This window comes from Aulonocara stuartgranti (genome assembly GCF_965226115.1).
Source record: "Aulonocara stuartgranti genome assembly, chromosome: 1".
In the NCBI taxonomy this organism is placed as follows: Eukaryota; Metazoa; Chordata; class Actinopteri; order Cichliformes; family Cichlidae; genus Aulonocara; species Aulonocara stuartgranti.
Genome location: NC_138939.1, coordinates 24,956,349 through 24,976,231, shown reverse-complemented (window position 1 = coordinate 24,976,231; position 19,883 = coordinate 24,956,349). Strand labels below are relative to the sequence as shown.

Sequence of the window (19,883 nt, the reverse complement as noted above, 5' to 3'; positions counted from 1 at the left end):
TGATATTTAAGTTAACTACACAGTATCTCAAACCAAAAATATTTGACCAATTTGTTCTGACACTAAAATGCACCATATGTTCCTGAACGCAACCCGGCCGGTTTTCACCCAAGATGCACCTGTCCAACTGAACCGTCTGAGAAAAGCCATTTTGTTGTGCTAGCTAGCTTCATGTTAGAGAAAGCCAGCAGTAATTTGGGATTTTTATGTCAGCGCTAACGATGTCGCGTTTATGTGTTAGTGTACTGTCGCAAAATACAACAGTTAAACTCGTGGAGGCCTGTAAGTAGCCGATGGGGATATGGACTAGCTTGTGAAGCTATAGAGCTGATGAGAAGACGAGAAGTGTTTGCTAAAGTGTGCTGCAGGTTCAGATAACATACTGTTAGCTAGCAGTGTGTTTACTTAGCAGGAGGTAGTTATGTTTTCGGATTAGTTAACCTCGTATTAAGTCATTTTTTTCCCCGTGAATGTATTTTAAATAGGCTGCGAGTGCCTGTGCTGTCAACCAAAGACAAGTAACTTAATATAGAGGCTGCCCCGCTGACGGCGAGTAAACAGCCCGTCAGTAAGTTAGCAAAACACTTGAACCATACAGCGATAAGCCAAAGCGCTAATCTGATAATGGCAGAGGACACCCGACAGGACAAGAGGGCCAGCTTCTCTATAACGGAACACAGTGCCAACGGGATGGCCAGGACCTCCGCTGTGGCCTCAGGCAAAACCGGCACGTCAAAGAAACTAGTGATCAAAAATTTCAAAGGTACTGTCACTGAGCCTCTTCTAATGCGTTACCTAACAGCAGCAGTTACACAGAGATACCATAGCACGTAAGAGGATGTTACTTTCAGATAATGCCTGTAAAAAGATAAACAAACAAAACAAAACAAAAAAAAGTTGCTGCCCTTACTGCCGTGCTCAAGCACTCACATGTCACCTTTACCCAGGGCTTGCTCCTGATAGACTGATATGCATTTTCCATTATGCTGCATAGCTGTTTGTGCCAAATCCACCAGCCATGGAGTTTTGGGCCACTCCTAAATCCCAGCACCTGTTGTATAAAGTAAAAGCACGAGGTTTTATATCTGACATAACTAATCATTGAATGAATTGATCGTCTGAAAGATACCGCTGTTCTGTCAGTCTATTAATTCACACCACAAATGGGGAAAAAACTTAACCCTGGAGAACCCATGGGGTCAGAGCTGACCCTATTGTTTTTCTAGGGAACCCATGGGGTCAAATTTGATCCCATGGGTTCTCCAGGGTTAAATAAGAGGTTGTTTTAAATCAAGGTTGATGTTAATATTGAGAAGTTACAGCACTTCACTTTACAATTAACCATTTACTTTGGACATTTTAGAAATGAAAGAAATTTCGTGTGTGGAAAAAGATTGGCAAATAAATAAATGTCAATAAATGATTGAGTCAGAGAGACCAGTAAATTTGCTTTGTTCAATTTCCAGCAGGATAAATGTTTATTTGCCAACATAGCTGAGAGTCCAAAGTGTGTGGAGGTACTCCCTCTGTAGGTTATTGTCAGTCATCCCAGTGTTGATGGCTTCATAAGTACAGTAAAGCTATTGTATCAAAACTTGCTTTCCTTACCTTCAACATATGACAGAAAACTTTGAAAATGTCATTGAACATTTATTCTTCAGGTTTTATCATTTCCACTTGTAGAGCATTTGTAATAAACAAATGCTCTGCAAGTGGAAATGATACTAGGATGTGCTGCCCACATCCTAATATGGTCATATTTTAGTCCTATAAGTGAGTCTTGTTGTGTTTTTGTAAACAGATAGGCCAAAACTAGCAGAGAACTACACCGAGGACACGTGGCTGAAGCTGCGAGATGCGGTGGGTGCAATCCAGAACAGCACCTCCATCAAGTATAACCTGGAGGAGCTCTATCAGGTTTGCTGTTTGTCTTTTTAATTACCAAACTAGAGTTAGACTTATTTTCTTCACACCCTGAGTAATGTGTTGCACTGCTGGGCCTTAAAAACATGTTGGTACGGAACAACGGGGCATGTCAAGCTCAAATGCTTTGCAGTCTCGACATTTCTAACACCATAAAGCCACGAATATTAAATGAGTCTGAAGTTGAAGAACAGCCGAGGATTAAAATAAACTTGTGAAGACTTGCCATTTGTTTTGAGCATGTTGCATCACGTACAGGACGTCTGCTGATGTGTTTGTTTGCTTTTAAACTGTTATGCATCTCAAAGCCTTTCACCACATTTTCACATAAATCCATGATGTTTTACTAATAGTGTTAAAGTAAGTGTTATTATTCTCCAAATCACCTGTCTGTCCTGTCATATAAAAACAATTGTCTCCTGTTTTCTCTTTGTTTCTGCTGCACTTGAAGGCGGTGGAGAACCTGTGCTCGTATAAAGTCTCACCGACTCTGTACAAGCAGCTTCGGCAAGTCTGTGAAGATCACGTGCAGGCCCAGATCCACCAGTTTAGAGAATATCCTTTTTTATGTGCACAGGCATGTCAGGCAAGCTATGTGCTGAAATGTTGAAGCAAGTAGGATCTGCCTGATATCTTCTTTACTAGAAACCAAAATGATTCTCCGCTAACTGTGGAGTGAAATCCTGTCAGTATATGTTATATCCACTGACTTGATAATAACAAGTTTCTCACTATAAGAGATAAATATCTAAATTACTTAAGTTTGATGAGGGGAAAATCTGTAACCGGACACTAGTTTCCAGATGTTGTTCATCTGTGTGCAGACAAGAGTTGGGTATTGCTTATATAGTGAGTAGCAATTTGTTTGAGATCGGCTGCACACAGATAAGATAAAGCAGTGCTCCACCTTCTTTATAAATCTGCAGTTGGGACCTCAAGGTGGATTTTGCTTGGAGCTTATTGGTAGCTTTACTCTTTCAATGATATCTGGGGTCTGCTGGCAGACGTCAAGCGATGCTAAATGTGTAGTTTGGTTATTAACACTGGTTGGGCAGCTTTTTGAAGTTTGTTCTTTTAAGTATTAAGAGGAAGTTAGATAAACATGCTTTGTCATTATATCTCATTAGAGGTACTGTAATATAATTCAGAGCTGGGGTTTGATGCCTCAGTAAAAGATTTTCTTTAACTTGGACCTCACAGAGTCTTTGGACAACCTTTCCTTCCTGAAGCGAATGAATCGCTGCTGGCAGGACCACTGTAGGCAAACTGTGAGTGTGATGTTTGATAGATATCCATTTAAATCTGCTCTGCTCAAACCTTAGTGGACTGTAGGAATGTTAATCTAATAATTCTTTGTAGATAATGATCCGGAGCATCTTTCTCTTCCTGGATCGTACCTATGTGCTGCAGAACTCTCTACTCCCTTCTATCTGGTAAAATTATAGTTAATTCCAGTCACTGTGTCTGTAAAGATGTTCTCAGAAAGCTGATGTTATGTATTCGCTGCAGGGACACCGGTTTGGAGCTGTTTCGCACCCACATCGTGAGCGACAGTGCTGTTCAAAAGCGAACAGTGGAAGGCATTTTGGAGCAGATTGAACTGGAGCGGAATGGAGAGACCGTGGACCGGAGTCTGCTTAGGAGTCTTCTTGGCATGCTGTCAGACCTGCAGGTACACAATCGCCTCTTCGTCACGTGGGCGCTTAGAGTGCATGCCAGTATTTCTCCATCATGACTCTCAACTCTTGTTAGGTTTACAAAGACTCCTTTGAGGAGAGATTTTTGACTGAGACCAATCGTCTGTATGCAGCAGAGGGACAGCATCTGATGCAGGAGAGAGACGTGAGTGAGACCACCAGTGGGTGTGTGTGTCATGTGATTGTCATCAGCAGTGCTGAGTGTGTGTTTGTGTGTGTTCAGGTACCCGAGTACCTGCACCACGTGGCTCGTCGGTTGGAGGAGGAAAATGATCGAATCGTGAGCTACCTCGATCAGAGCACTCAGTAATGTTTATTTATTTACTTATTTATTTATTTATTTGGATTTTTATTATATTCATGCATATCGCTGAGACATCCAACCATCAGCTATACCTGCTTATCCTTTTCAAGGGTTGCGGGAGCTTAAGGAAGGTAAAATTGCCTACTCGCCATTTAAAACAGCTCTCATGCAACGTTCAGAAAGAACATTTAAAAACCATTCATTACCATATAGTGATATAGAAACTGCTAAATGAGGTTTAGTTTTGAGTCAGAAGGCCAGTGGTGCCTTAAAGTGTCAACAAGCACTGTTGCCATCACAAACTTTGACACTACTACACTATCTTTTGATTCTATTTAAATAAAAAAAATCTACATGTTTTGGTTGGTTTACTCATTTATGATCGTCTCAATCGCACCCTGGAAGTTCCCTTCTGACCACGTGCAGCTATGCATTTGCAGTTTAACTGTGCAGCTCTAACTTGCACCAAATGCAAATTGATGTAAGCATTTATGTAAAGGATCATCACTGTGGATGAGAACTCTGACCACAGCTCAGACATCAAACAGCATGTTTCAGTAAAACAGTCCACAGTCTGCAAGCCCGTATGAGGTGCTTGCTCCTTATTTTTCCATTGTCCACGGGGTTGTGCAGGACTTACTGATTATATTTGGTGCACATAACTTGAATTTTTTTAGCCCCACAAACACACCACAACTGAGCACCAGCTAAATTTGTTTCCTTTTGACTTCATCCTCCTCTTCAAATTGCAATTTAAGCTGATGGGGGAGGGAATCCAGTGTGCATCACAAAAGTGCATCTGCATATGGACCGAACTGGATTCCCACAGAGCCTTTTTAAAAAAACAGCAGTCGTGCTGGAAGTGGTGAATGGATTCACAAGGAGACGATCCTGAAGGAATAATTGGCAAAATATTTATTTATTATATAGTTTTTTCTTTTTATAGGTGTGGTAACAGATATTCTGAAGAACAGCAGCTTTGCTTGGCAAGCAGAGAACTTTGTTTACGATTGGTTTGTCTTATATTGTTTTCTTTGTTTAACAGGAAACGTCTCATTAGCTGTGTTGAGAAACAGCTGTTAGAAGAACATATGACTGCAATACTGCAAAAGGGTATGTCAGTGTGAAAGGTTTTGCAAACAGCCACAAACTGACGTAGTGCTGGGTTTCTGTTAAACTGGTACACATGAGTATTCTTTTCTTTCTTTTTTTCCTTTAGCAACTTTTTTAGTTGAGCTGTCCTGCCTGTAGAGCTGTATCCTGTTTTTATGTACGTAATTAAACATTTTCAGTATGTAAAAAGCACTCACGTGTAGCATGTTTGTGACAGGTCTGAGCACTCTGCTGGATGAGAATCGTGTGACTGAACTCACCCTCCTCTACCAGCTCTTCAGCAAAGTGAAGGGAGGACTTCCCACACTGCTGCAGTTCTGGAGGGATTACATCAAGGTACACACAAGACCCAACACATTTGTAAACATCAACACAAATCATTACTGTCAAAATAAATGTGTCCTGGTCTTTTTGTGTCTAAGACGTGTGTATGTACACTGTATTTGGTTTCAGTCCTTTGGAGGAGAGATTGTATGCACTCCAGAGAAAGACAAAGACATGGTACAAGACCTGCTGGACTTCAAAGACAAGATGGACAACGTGGCACAGAGCTGCTTTGCACGCAATGAGAGCTTCATCAATGCCATGAAGGAGGCTTTTGAAACTTTCATCAACAAGAGGCCCAACAAGCCTGCAGAGCTTATCGGTAGGCCAGGTCATTTAATGATGAATTTGTTTCAGTAATTTAGATTTTTAAGAGTTTTGGAAGTATAAAACACTACCTTTGTGCGCTTAAATGAATTTACACAGCTCATTTTAATGCGGTTTTCATTAGTTCCAGCATGTGATAACCGCTTTTGTGCTTTCCATGCAGCTAAATATGTGGATTCTAAGTTAAGAGCTGGGAACAAGGAGGCTACGGAGGAGGAGCTGGAGAGAATACTGGATAAGATAATGATAATCTTCCGCTTCATACACGGTTAGTTATATTTAATGAATATGTCACTGTTTGCTTTTCACCCAGTTAGTCTTACTAGTGAATAGGAAGTTTGTTTCCGTCTGACACCTCTTGATCTGTTTTGTACATCCAGGAAAAGATGTGTTTGAAGCTTTTTATAAGAAGGACTTGGCCAAACGCCTGCTGGTTGGCAAGAGTGCCTCTGTTGATGCTGAGAAGTCCATGCTGTCCAAGCTCAAACACGGTAAGTCTCTAGTCCGATATCTTATATAGTCTATAAACAGATGAGAGTCCGCTTGTAGTCCAAGTTCTGTTGACCAGTCAGACTCAGTTAAAAAAAAAATAAAAGTGACAACATCAGCTGTCTGATGACAGTTTAAATTTTCATTAGATTTTAAAAACAATGACAGTCCTACAGAAAAATCTTGAACTGGATTTCCGTAATCCGTCATCCAGATATCCTGTTTATACTGGAAACCCTGAACAATTGTCTGTTGCTCTTATATGCTGAGTCAGCAGAGTAGCTGTTTTTTAAGGCAGATGGGAAATGTTTCACACCTCACAGTCAGCACGTTGCTGTTAATCAACATGCATGCCTCACTTATAGATATATGCTTGATGTTTTAGAGCAGTTAGATGAGGAAACTAGCCTTTTGGTTGACCTTATCCTGTGCATGCAGTATATTCTGAAATTTGATTGATGCCGCTTTAACCGCAGAGAGGATCTTTATGTTGCAGTAATATAGCAGCAGCAGCTCTAAATGAAGTTCTAATATGAAGTTATTAATGCTAATATAGACTCTCATGGGTGTCTGTGGTAATGTGGTAGTGTGAGAAGCAGCCAGCTGTAATATTCATGGTCTTGACTTCCTGCAGAATGTGGGGCGGCGTTTACCAGTAAACTCGAGGGGATGTTTAAAGACATGGAGCTGTCCAAAGACATCATGATCCAGTTCAAACAGGTACCTGAAGTCTTCATGCACATAAACAAAACTAGATAAATGAAGAAGCTTCTCGTATGAGAAGTCCAGTCACTTGTTTTCCCCCAAGCTCCTGAAAAATAAGATATTGTTGAGCTTTGTAGACACACTCCACTTTATTTGTGTCTCAAAATGCTTTTTTTTTTTTTTTTTTAGTGCATCATTGTAAAACAATTGTTCTTTTTTAACTCAGTATATGCAGAACCAGAGTGAGCCAAGCAACATAGAACTTACTGTGAACATCCTCACTATGGGCTACTGGCCTTCATACACACCCATGGAGGTGCACCTGCCCACAGAGGTAAGCAGCTCTGCATTTAGGTCTGGCACACAAATACACTTGACCACTGCATGAAACAAAACAAATCAGCTGATTCGATCCAAGACAGTGTTGATACAAATAATATTTTTATGTTCTGGTAGATGGTAAAACTCCAGGAGGTGTTCAAGCTGTTCTATCTGGGTAAGCACAGTGGGAGGAAGCTGCAGTGGCAGCCCACACTGGGCCATGCTGTACTGAAGGCAGAGTTTAAAGAGGTAAGAGCCTTGTAAGAGATAATGGAGCGTGGAGAAGGTGGATACACTGGGCTGAGAAAACATCTGGACTGCACCTGGATTTAAAATGACTACTTTGTACTGCAGGGTAAGAAGGAACTGCAGGTCTCCTTGTTCCAGACGCTGGTACTGCTCATGTTTAATGAGGGAGAAGAGTTCAGCATGGAGGAGATTCGGGCTGCCACTGGCATAGGTAACGCGTGTCTTTATACAGTTTAACCGTTCTGTTTGGGGAGGGGTACCTGCTGTATCACATGGCTGCTCTCTTATCCCTCACAGAAGAGGGAGAGCTCAAGCGCACGCTGCAGTCTCTGGCCTGCGGAAAGGCACGCGTCCTCAACAAGAACCCTCGAGGGAAAGACGTGGAGGACGGAGACCGTTTCAACTTCAACAATGATTTTAAACATAAACTGTTCCGCATCAAGATCAACCAGATCCAAATGAAGGAAACGGTAAAAATAACGTCTTGGTCTTTGGTTGGTTTTTTCGTTCACTAGTTGGGGGTTTTTTTGTTCTTTTTTTTACTCATCACACTTATTTATTTGTTTTCCCTACAGGTAGAGGAGCAGGTGAGCACCACAGAGCGTGTGTTTCAGGACAGACAGTATCAGATCGATGCAGCAGTGGTGCGCATCATGAAGATGAGGAAGACCCTCAGTCACAACTTGCTGGTATCGGAGCTCTACAACCAGCTGAAGTTCCCTGTCAAGGTGATCAAGATTAAGCCTGTTTTGGGGCTTTTTTAAATTAACTAATTAATTTTATTTCCCCATGCACCTAAAGCTCACCTGACTCTCCTTACTCTCCACAGCCGGGTGATCTGAAGAAGCGGATCGAGTCGCTCATAGATAGAGACTACATGGAACGTGACAAGGAGACTCCTAACCAGTACCACTATGTTGCCTGAAGGGGTACCGCTGTCACCGTCATGCTTTTTTCACAGCAAGCGTGCAGCTGGCCCCGTAGCACAGGACTACAGCCCCTCAGCCACCCGACTCTCCTCTGGTGCCCATCTTTCCCTCCGTCCACTCTCCTGGACACAAGGTCCAGATGACACAGAGCTCCAGAGAGACGAGAGACACTTGGCTGTGCTGCTCCCATTCTGCAATATCCTTAGTGGGACTCTAAGATTGGGCTGGAGGAGTGGCCCAGGTTGTTGTTGATGGTTGATTCATGTGACTTGCAAATCTGCTAATGCAACACACAACAGAAAATAACTAGCACTTTCCTCTGTTTTTGTTTAGTTTTGTTTTCCCCTCAGATTGGATTATTTTTCTCCATGTCATTCTAATATCACTTATTTTCTATTATAGGTTGTTTGTCTTGAGTTTTATGAGTTCTGTTTGTTTTTTTTTGGTTGTTGTTTTAGATGTTTTTCTTATGAACGGCTGCATAAACTGCTGAGTATAAGCCTGACTGGCTGGTTACTTGACACAGCTGTTGAGGATGAGACGAGTAAAGAGCACAGATGCTAAAACATATGCAGGCAAGCTGCTCGGGTATTACGTTTGGCATCTTTGTTATTTGTTTTGACCAAAATGTCCAAATGTTCACTGTCATGTGCTGATGTTTTCGTAGACCAGATTGTGTTCTGTGTAGGAGTGCGGAAAGTGAAGCTGAATAAATGGGTATTTAATGATTCAGTTGGTGATGTGTGCACGTGGTGATGTGTAGGGGTGGGCGGATCCAAATATCGATAGTAAAGATACCAACGCTGGTGTTGGTATTGAACTGACACTAGCAAGATAGGATTAATACTCCTGTTGAAGCTTGGTTTAGACTTCTGTGGGAATTCTACGTCCTAACTTCAGCGAAACTGGAAACTCCTTTTACTGTACACTTCAGATTTCCACATCGTTTGAGACCTAGTAAGTAAAGATTATTTACACAGCGCTTTTTAAGGCAAAAAAACAGCCACAAAATGCTTCAGAGAGGCATTAAAAACAAGGACAAAGTGAACACAGCTAAATCAAGTGAAACAACACAAAACCATTACTGACATCCCTGTCAGAATAGATGGGTTTTCAGCTTTTTTGTTCTTTCTTTTTTTTACTTTAAGGATGCTGTAGAGTCATGGGTGGAAAGAGAGAGAGATAAGCGGTTCCACAGTTTTGGCACTAAGGTTTAGAATGCACAGCCTTCCTTAGTTTTCAGATGGGTATGTGGAATCACCAGAAGACCTCTGTCTGTGGACCTAAGGATCCAGTTTGGAGAACAGGGAGTAGATTAGCAATTTTAAAGAAGATTTTAAACCAATATCTACACCAAACCAAAAGCCAGTGGAGAGTGACAGAGACATGAAACTGAGAGGATGACATAAACCCTCAGCAGAGAGAGAGCCCACTGTCACAGTTCTTTCAGAGAGGCAAAGAATAAACAGGTAGCACATATTGTGGGGAAAGTCATGTCTATTTAATTTATATAGCACATTTAAACAACAGAATTTGACCTAAAGTGCTTTAAAGAGAGCCAAATATACATTCTGGTTCAGGATTTGTAGGCTGTACTAATAGCACTGTCCTTTCACCATTCCCTTGATATTGCTTTTTTCATAGAAATATAGGGGTTAATGGCTGGCTGACTGATACTATAGTCTCATTTAAGGCAAAAAAAAGAAAGAAAAAAAGGTGGGTCCCTTGTTAAAGAAGGATGGCTGAACTGTACACTAAAATGTAGCAGGGCCCTCTGAGTTCCTTCTAGGGTTTTGCATGCCCTCGTGAATTGAAGGTGTCAGCTGACTGCCCACAACACGCACTTAGCAGAGTGCACGGCATAGAGTGGAGGCGCCTTTCACGTGCTACACCCTCATATAAAAAAATATACAGTTCACTGTGCTGTAGTTCGCACAGATGGTATAACGAAAATCTAAAATTCCATAAGTGGTTTAAAATGTTCTTTAATGAATTGGGAACAGAAAAGGAGAACCCGGAAGTCAAAATATCCCATCATTTTATTTCTCCAGCCAGTAGCATTTTAATTAATGAGCCCTGCGTATGACAGTGCTGTGAGAAGTCATTTTTATTGCGCCCTAGTTTTCTCATTAGGCGTCTATTAACATCCTGCTGACAAATCCTACCCGGCAGTAAATGTGGGGCTAGAACAATCATATTTTGCCATGCAGGTATACAGAATGAAATGCTGTTGCCACTTGGATAGCAGCGCAAATGTGCAGCCTTCGTTGTTTGGCGGAGATGGCCGAGCCGAGTTCACAGAGGAAGCGGGAGGGGCGGTCTCACGTGACTGGGGTTCTAAAGGCTAACAGTTCACATGATGAGATGAGGCGCAATCAGACTGTACGCCTGTGACCGACGCTCGACTCTGTTTAATTGGTCCTTTAGCCCCAGCTGGACGCAGTTTAGGGACAATAAAAAGCCTCGACTACCCTCCTTCACACAGCAGACACACGTGAACGGGAGCAACTGCGGAGTCAAGTGTGGCCGTGTAGACCCACCTGTGTTAACAGCAACAGCAACAACAACAGCAGCCGCCGCCGCGGCTCAGCACCACTTATCTCTCCGGGCTTGTTCGTGCTTTCCGCAAGGGTGAAAAAGTGCTTCTTGCTCTGCTTGAAAATGAAAGTGTCCCACGCTACGGCCGGACTCGTCGTCTGGTTTGTGGTCCTAGGTGAGTTCGTTTTTTTTTTCCCCCTCTTGAGAAGCTACTGTTGGACCAAACTGTGTAAGCGCGAGCAACCTGCGGTAGGTTTAGTTGTCAGGTGCAAAAACTGTCGGTGCGTTACCGGCCCGGGCCGTTTAACCGTTCTAGCCAAAAAGGTTTAAGGTCCGCCCCCCCGCCGTTCAGGTTGTTAGTGCTTGCCGGTGTTGTGCCAAAAAGTGATTGCCTGCCAAAAAGTGATTTCCAATGTTTCCGTGTATTTTTTATGTGTAATATCTTTACGTATGTTGGTAAATAGACTTCGGTGAACAGCGTTTACAAAGGGGTTATATATAGAATTAAAAGATTATCTGTTTTTTCAAGTATCTTTATAACTCTGTGTTATTGTACTCACATTATAACCAATCCGGTCCTTTTCCCCCACTTACAATATTTTTACTGAACTATTGTAATATTTGCTGCCATTTCTGCTGTCTTACTCTTACAAAAGACATTTTTAATGTTAATGAGATTTTTTTTTAACTGCATAAATAAAGGTTCTATAAAAGTCGCTGCCAAAAACTGATTGCGGCTTCTACCTTGTTACACGAATGTTGTTTGTGGCTCAATATGACTTTGTGTCATCCATGAGGGATGCATTTGACATATGTTTCACATATTATAGGCCATCAAGTTACTTATAGCAGTTTAAATACGAGCAATCAGTTTTTGGCAAATACCGGAAATCACTTTTTGGCAGACAATCACTTTTTGGCACAACACCGGTGCCTTCGCATGGACTACAAATTGCATTGTATTTAATATCCATAAATGTCAAACTCATAACGTAATTAAAACATCAACAACTCGGGAGGATAATTTACATAAGACTATTTTTTTAAAACAGTTTTTCCTCATGGCATGATGTTCCTGTGTGCACACTTTCTTTGTTAAAGGCTAAAAATGATAAAAACAGCCTCCTGTGGGTGATGGGACAGCTGTTGGCTACTGTAGTGATTAAAGAAGCTGAAAGTATGGATTACTGAGTTTCTAGAACATCAGCCTTGTTTCTTTGACCTCAGCTGGTTTTAAAAGGGGAAAAACAAAACTTTAAGACTGTCAAACATTTAAACAAAACGAGTAAATTTTAGTCACCACACCTTTAGCTGGGTGGCTGAGGATGGTGTTTTATGGGTGTTATTTGCAGCTTATCAAACTAGAGACTTGTCCTCTTGCTCAGTTGTGCAGCAGAGCCTTCTACTTCTCTTTTATCAAGGCTACATTTACATAATGTAAATGGAATGGTGCATACCAGGGTTTTTCCTGGCTTTTATGGGTGTGACTGCAAACGGAGCACAGTTTTTATGCTTAATGTGGCAAAAAATATTAGATATTTTCCAATTAACAAAGACTTATGGATTTTCCTATTGTCTGTTTGTCAAGTCTTGATGCACGCAGATCAGTCGTGGTGTTTGTTCCCCCCCCCCCCCCCTTCCGAAAGACTGGAACCAAGAAATCAAACTTTGAGTTTTCAGTACAAAATGGCCTTCGTTTCCAATAACTGCCTGAAGTCTTTTGTAACATAAAGGTAGAATGTCTCTGATTCAGTGCGATTACAGCTTCCTGATTAATTCTTTTTATAGTGTAAAATTGGGTTAGTAGGTACCCAAAAGCATTTTATTTAAGTTCCAGTTTCACACTGAGTCATTTGTGAAACCAAACCACAGTTGCCCGAAAAGTCTGAAGATTTAGTAATCTTTTTCTTTCCTTTTTTTTTCTTTTTATTTTCTTTTTTTTTTTTTTAAATGTTGGTGAGCTGCAGCTCAGCCTCATTGTTGTGTCATTTGAGAGCTTCACATGACTGCCATGCTTGCTTTGTGTTGCAAACACAGGCACCTGGCTGCTGCTGACACAGGGAAACAGGCCAGCACAGTTTTAGCTCGAGTTGTTGCCATCCTCACTCTGTAATATAAAACTACATTACTGACATTGCTTTAAAATAAAACCTAACTGGGGGGTTCAGTTTTGAATCTGTATTACAAAACAGGGTCAGTGTTTTATACTTTTTTTTTTTTTTTTTTTTTGATATGCTTCATCCTGTCTGTGCACACAGTGTCTGCAGCTCACTGGATTGCAGTGTCTAAACAGTCTGCAGTATGTTTGCAGGGTCAACAAAGGGGGGACATGGGGTTAAGTTTCAGCAAGAAAGGAGTGGGTGTGATTGACGAAGACCACCAACAGGGCTGAAGCACAGTGGTCTTTATGTTCAGATCAAATGGAGGAAGGAAGAGCAGTCAGTGCACTATTAAATGAATGATGAAATTTGCAGTGGGATGAGGCCAAAGGCTGGTTAAATCTGCCCCCTAGCAAATAAATTCCTGAAATGCACAGAACTTTTTCAGTGTGGCATCATCCTCTTCTTCTTTTTTTTTTTTTTTTTTTTTTTCCCTGCTAACTCACCAGCATGTTTGTTCTGTTGATGGCATTTCTCATTTTATTGTTCCCGCATATTCTGAGAACGCCAGACAGAACTTGATAAAGTCAAACTGTCCCTCTCTGAATTTAAATAAAGCAGTCAAACTCAACCCAGAGCACATCAGCTTCTCTATTGACTTTATGGGAAGTGTGACGCAAGTGGGAGAACCCTAGTATTGCATTATATTTAAAGGATTTGATTTGTTGGATTGGATACAAGTGTTTACTGTAGATAACAATGTGTTTGAAATTTATAGCCACCATCTGACACACAGTGAAACATGTAGCAGTGGGTAGAAGGTTCCAGAGGATGAAGGTATTAATAGCCCACGTGTGTTTTGCCAGTGTGAAAGTAGGCTGAGTTTTCTGTATAACTGGATTGGCAACATTAGGTCAGATGGGTTTTGTCTAAGTTAATGTTATTTAAAAAAAAAAAAAAAAAAATCAGGTCTCTGTAGCCACCTCAAACATCTTTTGGCAGCTATTTGGGCATTTAGTTGAAGTTTTAATTTCAGTAGTTAACATTAACAAGTGCATGAGTCAGATTTTGTTTGGGAAGGTTGCCAAGTGACCTGGGTGTGTCTGACAGGCATAATAAGTTGTTTGAATTCTCTTAATGTTAATGTTGAAGGTAGCTGCAGACTTTTTTTTTTTTTTTAAGGTTCTGAAGAGATTTCACCTCAGCTGAAAGCATCAATTATAAAAGCTGATGCGTTCTCGGTGTTTACCCTGTAGAGGTCTTAAAGCAACTGAAAGGAGTCTGCTTGCCTTCAACACAAACACAGAAAATGACCTGGATTACTGAGAACCTACAGATAGTGCTTGCTTCATTACTTTAGCAAAGGATACATGGGACCATCTGTTATGAAGGCAAAGGAGATAATTTGGCTCAACAGTTCATCGCTAAGGTCAACATGGCTGATAAGTGACACAGGTCATATAAATGTTGTGCGTCTTCCCTTTTTATATCATGACCCACAGATGTTTTGAATTTTCAACAGGCTGTTAATCCCATAGGTGGACTCTGATCATTATACGGCTGTCATAAAATCAGTTTATCAGCCTTTAGGATTATTGTTAAGTGGACCTCGGTCACAAAAAGCCTTCTGCACAGTATTCACTGAGTGCTGTCTTTTGAAATGCTTCTGGGTTTGTGGTCATGCGTGCTTGGCTTTAGCAGTCTGCAGACCTCTAGTGGTGGTTTCTGTTAACTTGTTGTTTTTTTTTTTTTGTTTTTTTTTTTCTTTTGTTTAACAAGGTAAATGTAGGCCATGCCGTCTTGTAACAGAGGCTGCGCTGTACGATTATCACTGTTAATTACCCTTTATCTAACAAGGTCAAGTTAAAGACTGAGAAAGAATATGCACATGGTGTAAGTGTGGGTTTTAAATAAATCCGTTTATTTTGGTATCATAGCAAACCTAGGGGTCAGACTCTAAACTGGATCATCTGGATCATATTCTGAGCTAATGAGTATATCAGTGCTTACAGTTTGACTGTGGGTTTTCTGTGTTGTAAATGACAATGCACAATTCAGCATGTAATCTAATTACTATGTAAATATCTAAAGCTATGCCTTTCTTTAAAATGGGGTTCTGGGATCTTATTGAAGCCTGCAAACATGTAGACACTGACTGTAACACCCCTGAAAGTCTGTGAAACCAAAACATTTCAGACTTGGATTTATCACTCGATGAGACTTGTTGCCACTTTTTTTTTTTCTTTCTTCTTTTTTCTGCCTAAAGATGCAGTTTTAAATGGTTGAATGATTTTGATTTAAACAGTTTATTACTTCTTATTGTCTATCATATCCAGGTTGTATCGATGCAGTTACTCTTGAGGTGAAGGAGAGCAACACCACCTGCATTAAAGCTGATCTGTCTGCGTCATTCTCCATTATATACAACACTACCCATGCCAACGTATGTACAGATGTTTGCTCACCTACTACCGCTTCATTTCTGTGTGTCCGGTTATTTATTTGTTGTATCACTTGTTGTGTCCTCAGAGAACAGTGCAGGTCTTTCTGCCCAACTCTACCACAGTGGATACAGCAAACAGCACATGTGGCAAAGATGGCAGCTCCGCCAGGCTGGTGGCAGTATTTGGATCTGGCTACACTCTTGGGCTGAACTTCTCAACCAATGGAACCCTGTATCAGGTTTCTAGCCTGACTCTGCAGTACAACCTAAGCGACACTTCAGTCTTCCCCAATGCGACCACCTCCGGTGAGACCATGCATTGTCCTGAATAATGTGATAGATCTGAATATATTACCTGTGTGTGAATGGGTGGATGACAGACTGTGTAAAGCGCTTTGGGGTCCTTGGGGACTAGTAAAGCACTATACAAATACAGGCCATTTACCATATTTTGTGGTTTTAAAAAATGTCAGAATTCTGTTCTTAATAGTGTAGCATAAAGATGGGATGCTACATGTATAACTAGACATTTCAGTGTTGCACATAAATTTCATTTAGGAATTTATTTGGTTGTTTATGTTGAACAAAAAATCTGGAGGGTTTCTTATTTTGGGGGGAGACATTTCAAGAAGTTTGCAAGGTGGGAAATGTTAAAAATTATGCTTATTTTCAAGTTCTTAAAATGACAATGTCCTGGATGACTGACACTTGGTTAGGTCCTTCTTCATAGTGCAGGTCTGAGGTATCTAATTGTTATTCCTAATCGGCAATAAAAGGCTGATGCGTGACCCAGGTGGGTGGGCAACTTGGACCCCAAAGTTTGAATGTGAGAATGAAGTGACATAGGTGCTTCAAAATGACACTAAGTGCATCTACTAAAAAACGTGTTTGAATGTGTGACCTTTACCTCAAAGTCGGGGTTTAGAGGGATCGTCTTCAGATGTCAGCTAGCTAACTTGTAGCTCTTCTCTTATGAATGCCTGGATGAGCTTTTTTTTTTTTTTTTATAACAGTTGTGAGGATGGCCACACTGATTATTTTAAATTTGAGTGCTTTGTAACTTTTAGCAGTGCCTCAAGATTGTTTGGGAAAACTGAAGGAGGACTTGGACTGAAATGTCAGTATAAACAACAGAATGGTATTCAAGGTACTGTTGTGGTGATTTCTACCTACTCTGTTGTAGGTGTGGTCACTCTGGTGTCTGCCTCTGTTGGGATTGAAGCGAAAGTCAACACCACCTACAAATGTGCGAGCCCTACAGTTATTACAGTTGCCACCGCAAATGTTAATTTCACTGACATGAGGCTGGAGGCATACATGCCAGGGAATGAGCTGAGTCGAAATGGTAGGTGGATGTTAAAGATTTTTACTTTTGAGTGGTTTTAAGTTTGAACGGTTTCATGTTCACAGTATTATTTCTCTGTTCGCAGAGACCGTATGTTTTGCAGATCAAACCAGCACAACACCTTCACCTACCACTGTCAGTACAACAGCAGTTCCAACTCAGACCCCTCCAGGAACACCTCAGCAGGGCAATTACACTGTGAAGGACACCAATGACACCATATGTCTCCTGGCTAAAATGGGGCTGCAGCTCAATGTTTCCTACACATCTCAGAATAAGGTAAACTACAGCTTCAAGCGTAGCCATTCTCCCCAAAAACAGCAAATGTTTAACCAGTTGTCAATAGAAATAAAACAAACTTGAAACAAAGTGTATCTTGGGTTTTGTGTTTTTTCCTCTTTGGCCAGACTATCCAGGATGTATTAAACCTCAATCCTAATGTGACAAACTCAACGGGATTATGTGGAGCCAGCAGTGCTACACTGGTTTTGACACAGATGCAATCTACTATTCTCACCTTCAACTTCACTCTGGTAAATTTAACCCTATTATTTTTTTATTTATTTTTTGTTAATGTTACATTAGTTATTTTTACAAAACTGCTCAGCTCTTCCTTTGGTCCACAGAACTCCACAACCAACAAGTACCATCTGAGTGGGGTAACACTGCTTGCAAATTGGTCAGACAGTGGTAAGTACCTCTTATGAACAACATGCATTTAGTTTTTGTTTTTTTTATTTTCCCCCTTGACTTTTTGAAGCTGAATAAAATTAACTTTCTCTACTCAGCTAACTTTTCCATGAGTAACAACAGTCTGAACTACCTGCGCAGTACGCTGGGCTACTCCTACATGTGCAGTGCAGAGCAGACTCTGTTTGTGACACCGAGCTTTTCTCTCAACACATTCGATCTCCAAGTCCAGCCCTTCGGTGTCAAGAGTGGCCGGTTTGCTACAGGTATGAATGAATTAAGCATGTTGTTCATCTGACATTACACGTCATTCCTCAGTTTTTACCTATTTTCATTGTGAAAATTGTGCTGAACGAGATTCTCCACACTGGCTGAAGATGTGTGGAGGGCAGATGCACACTTAATAGTTGGATCAAACATTTTGAGATTGGATATCTGAAGCCTTTGTTTCTAGCAGCTGGAGCATTTGTGTAGCCTGATAGTGGTCAGCAACTGTTTATTATGACCATGAACAACCCTGCAAATAAAAAAAATAAAAACAAACAACAAAATTTAAAAAACTTTGAGACAAGTTTGTTTTTGTAACTTGATTCAAAAAGGTGAACTTTGCCATATTCTTTACATGCAAAAAGTTTTTGAATTGGTTTGCATTCAAAAAGAAATCTGATGCTGCTGGTGACAGTTGAACACATCCATAACTTGTTTCAGAATGAATAATCAGAGATGGAGATGAAATGAAGCCTTACCCTGTACTAAAATGATAAGTCTGAAATGCAGTTTACCAGACCAGCTGGAACATTCACGTGCTAAATCCATATAGCACAGTGGTGTTAAAGGAAAAACTGTCATTTTGTTTGCACAGCGTAACATTCTGCTCTACCTGTTTGTCTATAGCTGAGGAGTGTCAGATGGACCAGAACCAGATGATTATCCCCATCATTGTTGGAGCAGCTCTGGCTGGTCTGGTGCTGATCACCCTTGTTGCCTATCTAATAGGCAAGAGGAGGAGCCATGCTGGTTACCAGGCCATCTGAGCAACCCTTCATTAGACTTGAACCATACAGGCTGATTGGTGAAGGGATGAACCAAAGGGTGTTACTCGGTGATGGATGACTCTATGGGCATGAACCTGAGTGAATGGAAGTGTGCATATCTGCGGAATATTTTTCACTTTTTCTGTAGATTATGATTAAACTGCTAACTTTAGATGCATCTTGACAAAACGTGAGGTGACTCAAAGTTTGAGAGAGTTTGAATTTGCTGCAGCATGTTAACCATTAATGGTCTGCTCTTGTTTCGTGTTCTAGGAGCTTGATTGTATTTTCTTGAACTGCTGTTTGTCTTTTTAGCTGTGTAATTATTTATAAAGAATCTTCCAGTTGAAGAGGCAGAGGGAATCCCATCAACTACCTAAACATGCTCACAGGTGTATTTTCTCCTTCCTGAGCATAAGATAATCCTGGCAACTCTTAGGAGAAGGCTCTGTGTGCTTGCAGTGTTTTTTGTTTGAGGTGTGTGTGTGTGTGTGTGTGTGTGGGGGTTTTTTTTCTTTTTTTTTTTTCTTTTTTTTTTTTTCTCCTCTCCCCTGCCACCTATAGTAATATTCCTCCTCAGATGAAACAAAGCCTATCCCATCAGTGCACTGCAGTTAATGCAGCTAATCAAATGCAGTCTGATAGTTGTGCCAATAAAGTGTGGATTCCTACTTTAATGTAAATGATGTGCCCCCTGAAGCTGTACATAGACTTGGTCAACAAAATCAGAATGTATTCAATAGACGTGTTAACAGCTGCATGGCTGACTTCCAGTCTTGCTTTTCACCCCCTCCCCAAAAAAATGTAAAAAATTAATTTCTTAATAGAGTACTGAGTTTGATCTTTTGTATTGTATAATAAATTCTATTCCTACTGTAGAGTGATGTGCTGCTTATTATTATTATTATTATTATTATTAGGGCCCGAGCACCGAGAGTGCGAAGGCCCTATTGTATCTGCTCAGTTTCTTATTATTATTCAGGCAAAACAAGGGCCTTTTGAGGGCCTAAACATGGTCAAACTCATGAAATTTTGCACACTGCCAGGTCTGAAAATTTTTTTTTTTTTTTTGTATTTTAATGGTTTTACATATGAGCACTGGGAAATGGCTCTAGAGCGCCACCTATGCCTTGTTAAATGCAGCCCTACGACCACATCGTTTGAGCTACATGTATGAAATATGGCACACATCTGTACCATGCCAAGACGAACAAAAAGTCAGTGGGCCCATTGACGCAATCCCAACAGGAAGTCCGCCATTTAGACGTGAAGGTGACATTTTGGCTCTAATTTCGCCGTTTCCATGCCTCGAACTTTTTCGAACTCCTCCTTGGGATTTGGTCGTATAAGCTT

At 40.9% G+C, this 19,883-nt stretch overlaps 2 protein-coding genes across 2 annotated transcripts; both read left to right on the top strand.

Annotated features, from left to right (window-relative positions):
* The first annotated feature begins 100 nt into the window (after positions 1-100).
* On the top strand, positions 101-9,113 carry cul4a (cullin 4A). The gene is made up of 20 exons (XM_082536573.1): positions 101-763; positions 1,802-1,917; positions 2,375-2,479; positions 3,123-3,191; positions 3,283-3,356; positions 3,433-3,595; positions 3,676-3,765; positions 3,844-3,926; positions 4,970-5,037; positions 5,255-5,373; positions 5,491-5,683; positions 5,852-5,956; positions 6,069-6,179; positions 6,812-6,897; positions 7,109-7,216; positions 7,339-7,452; positions 7,558-7,663; positions 7,750-7,922; positions 8,028-8,180; positions 8,282-9,113. Exons 1-20 carry the CDS (start codon positions 625-627, stop codon positions 8,375-8,377), a joined length of 2,271 nt encoding a protein of 756 aa, XP_082392699.1. The 5' UTR covers positions 101-624; the 3' UTR covers positions 8,378-9,113.
* Positions 9,114-10,713: 1,600 nt separating this feature from the next.
* lamp1a (lysosomal associated membrane protein 1a) lies at positions 10,714-19,408 on the top strand. The gene is made up of 9 exons (XM_082527257.1): positions 10,714-11,094; positions 15,355-15,461; positions 15,548-15,767; positions 16,645-16,806; positions 16,892-17,085; positions 17,214-17,339; positions 17,433-17,496; positions 17,595-17,762; positions 18,391-19,408. The coding sequence occupies exons 1-9, from the start codon at positions 11,043-11,045 to the stop codon at positions 18,528-18,530; spliced, it is 1,233 nt and encodes a 410-aa protein (XP_082383383.1). The 5' UTR covers positions 10,714-11,042; the 3' UTR covers positions 18,531-19,408.
* The last annotated feature ends 475 nt before the right edge of the window (positions 19,409-19,883 follow it).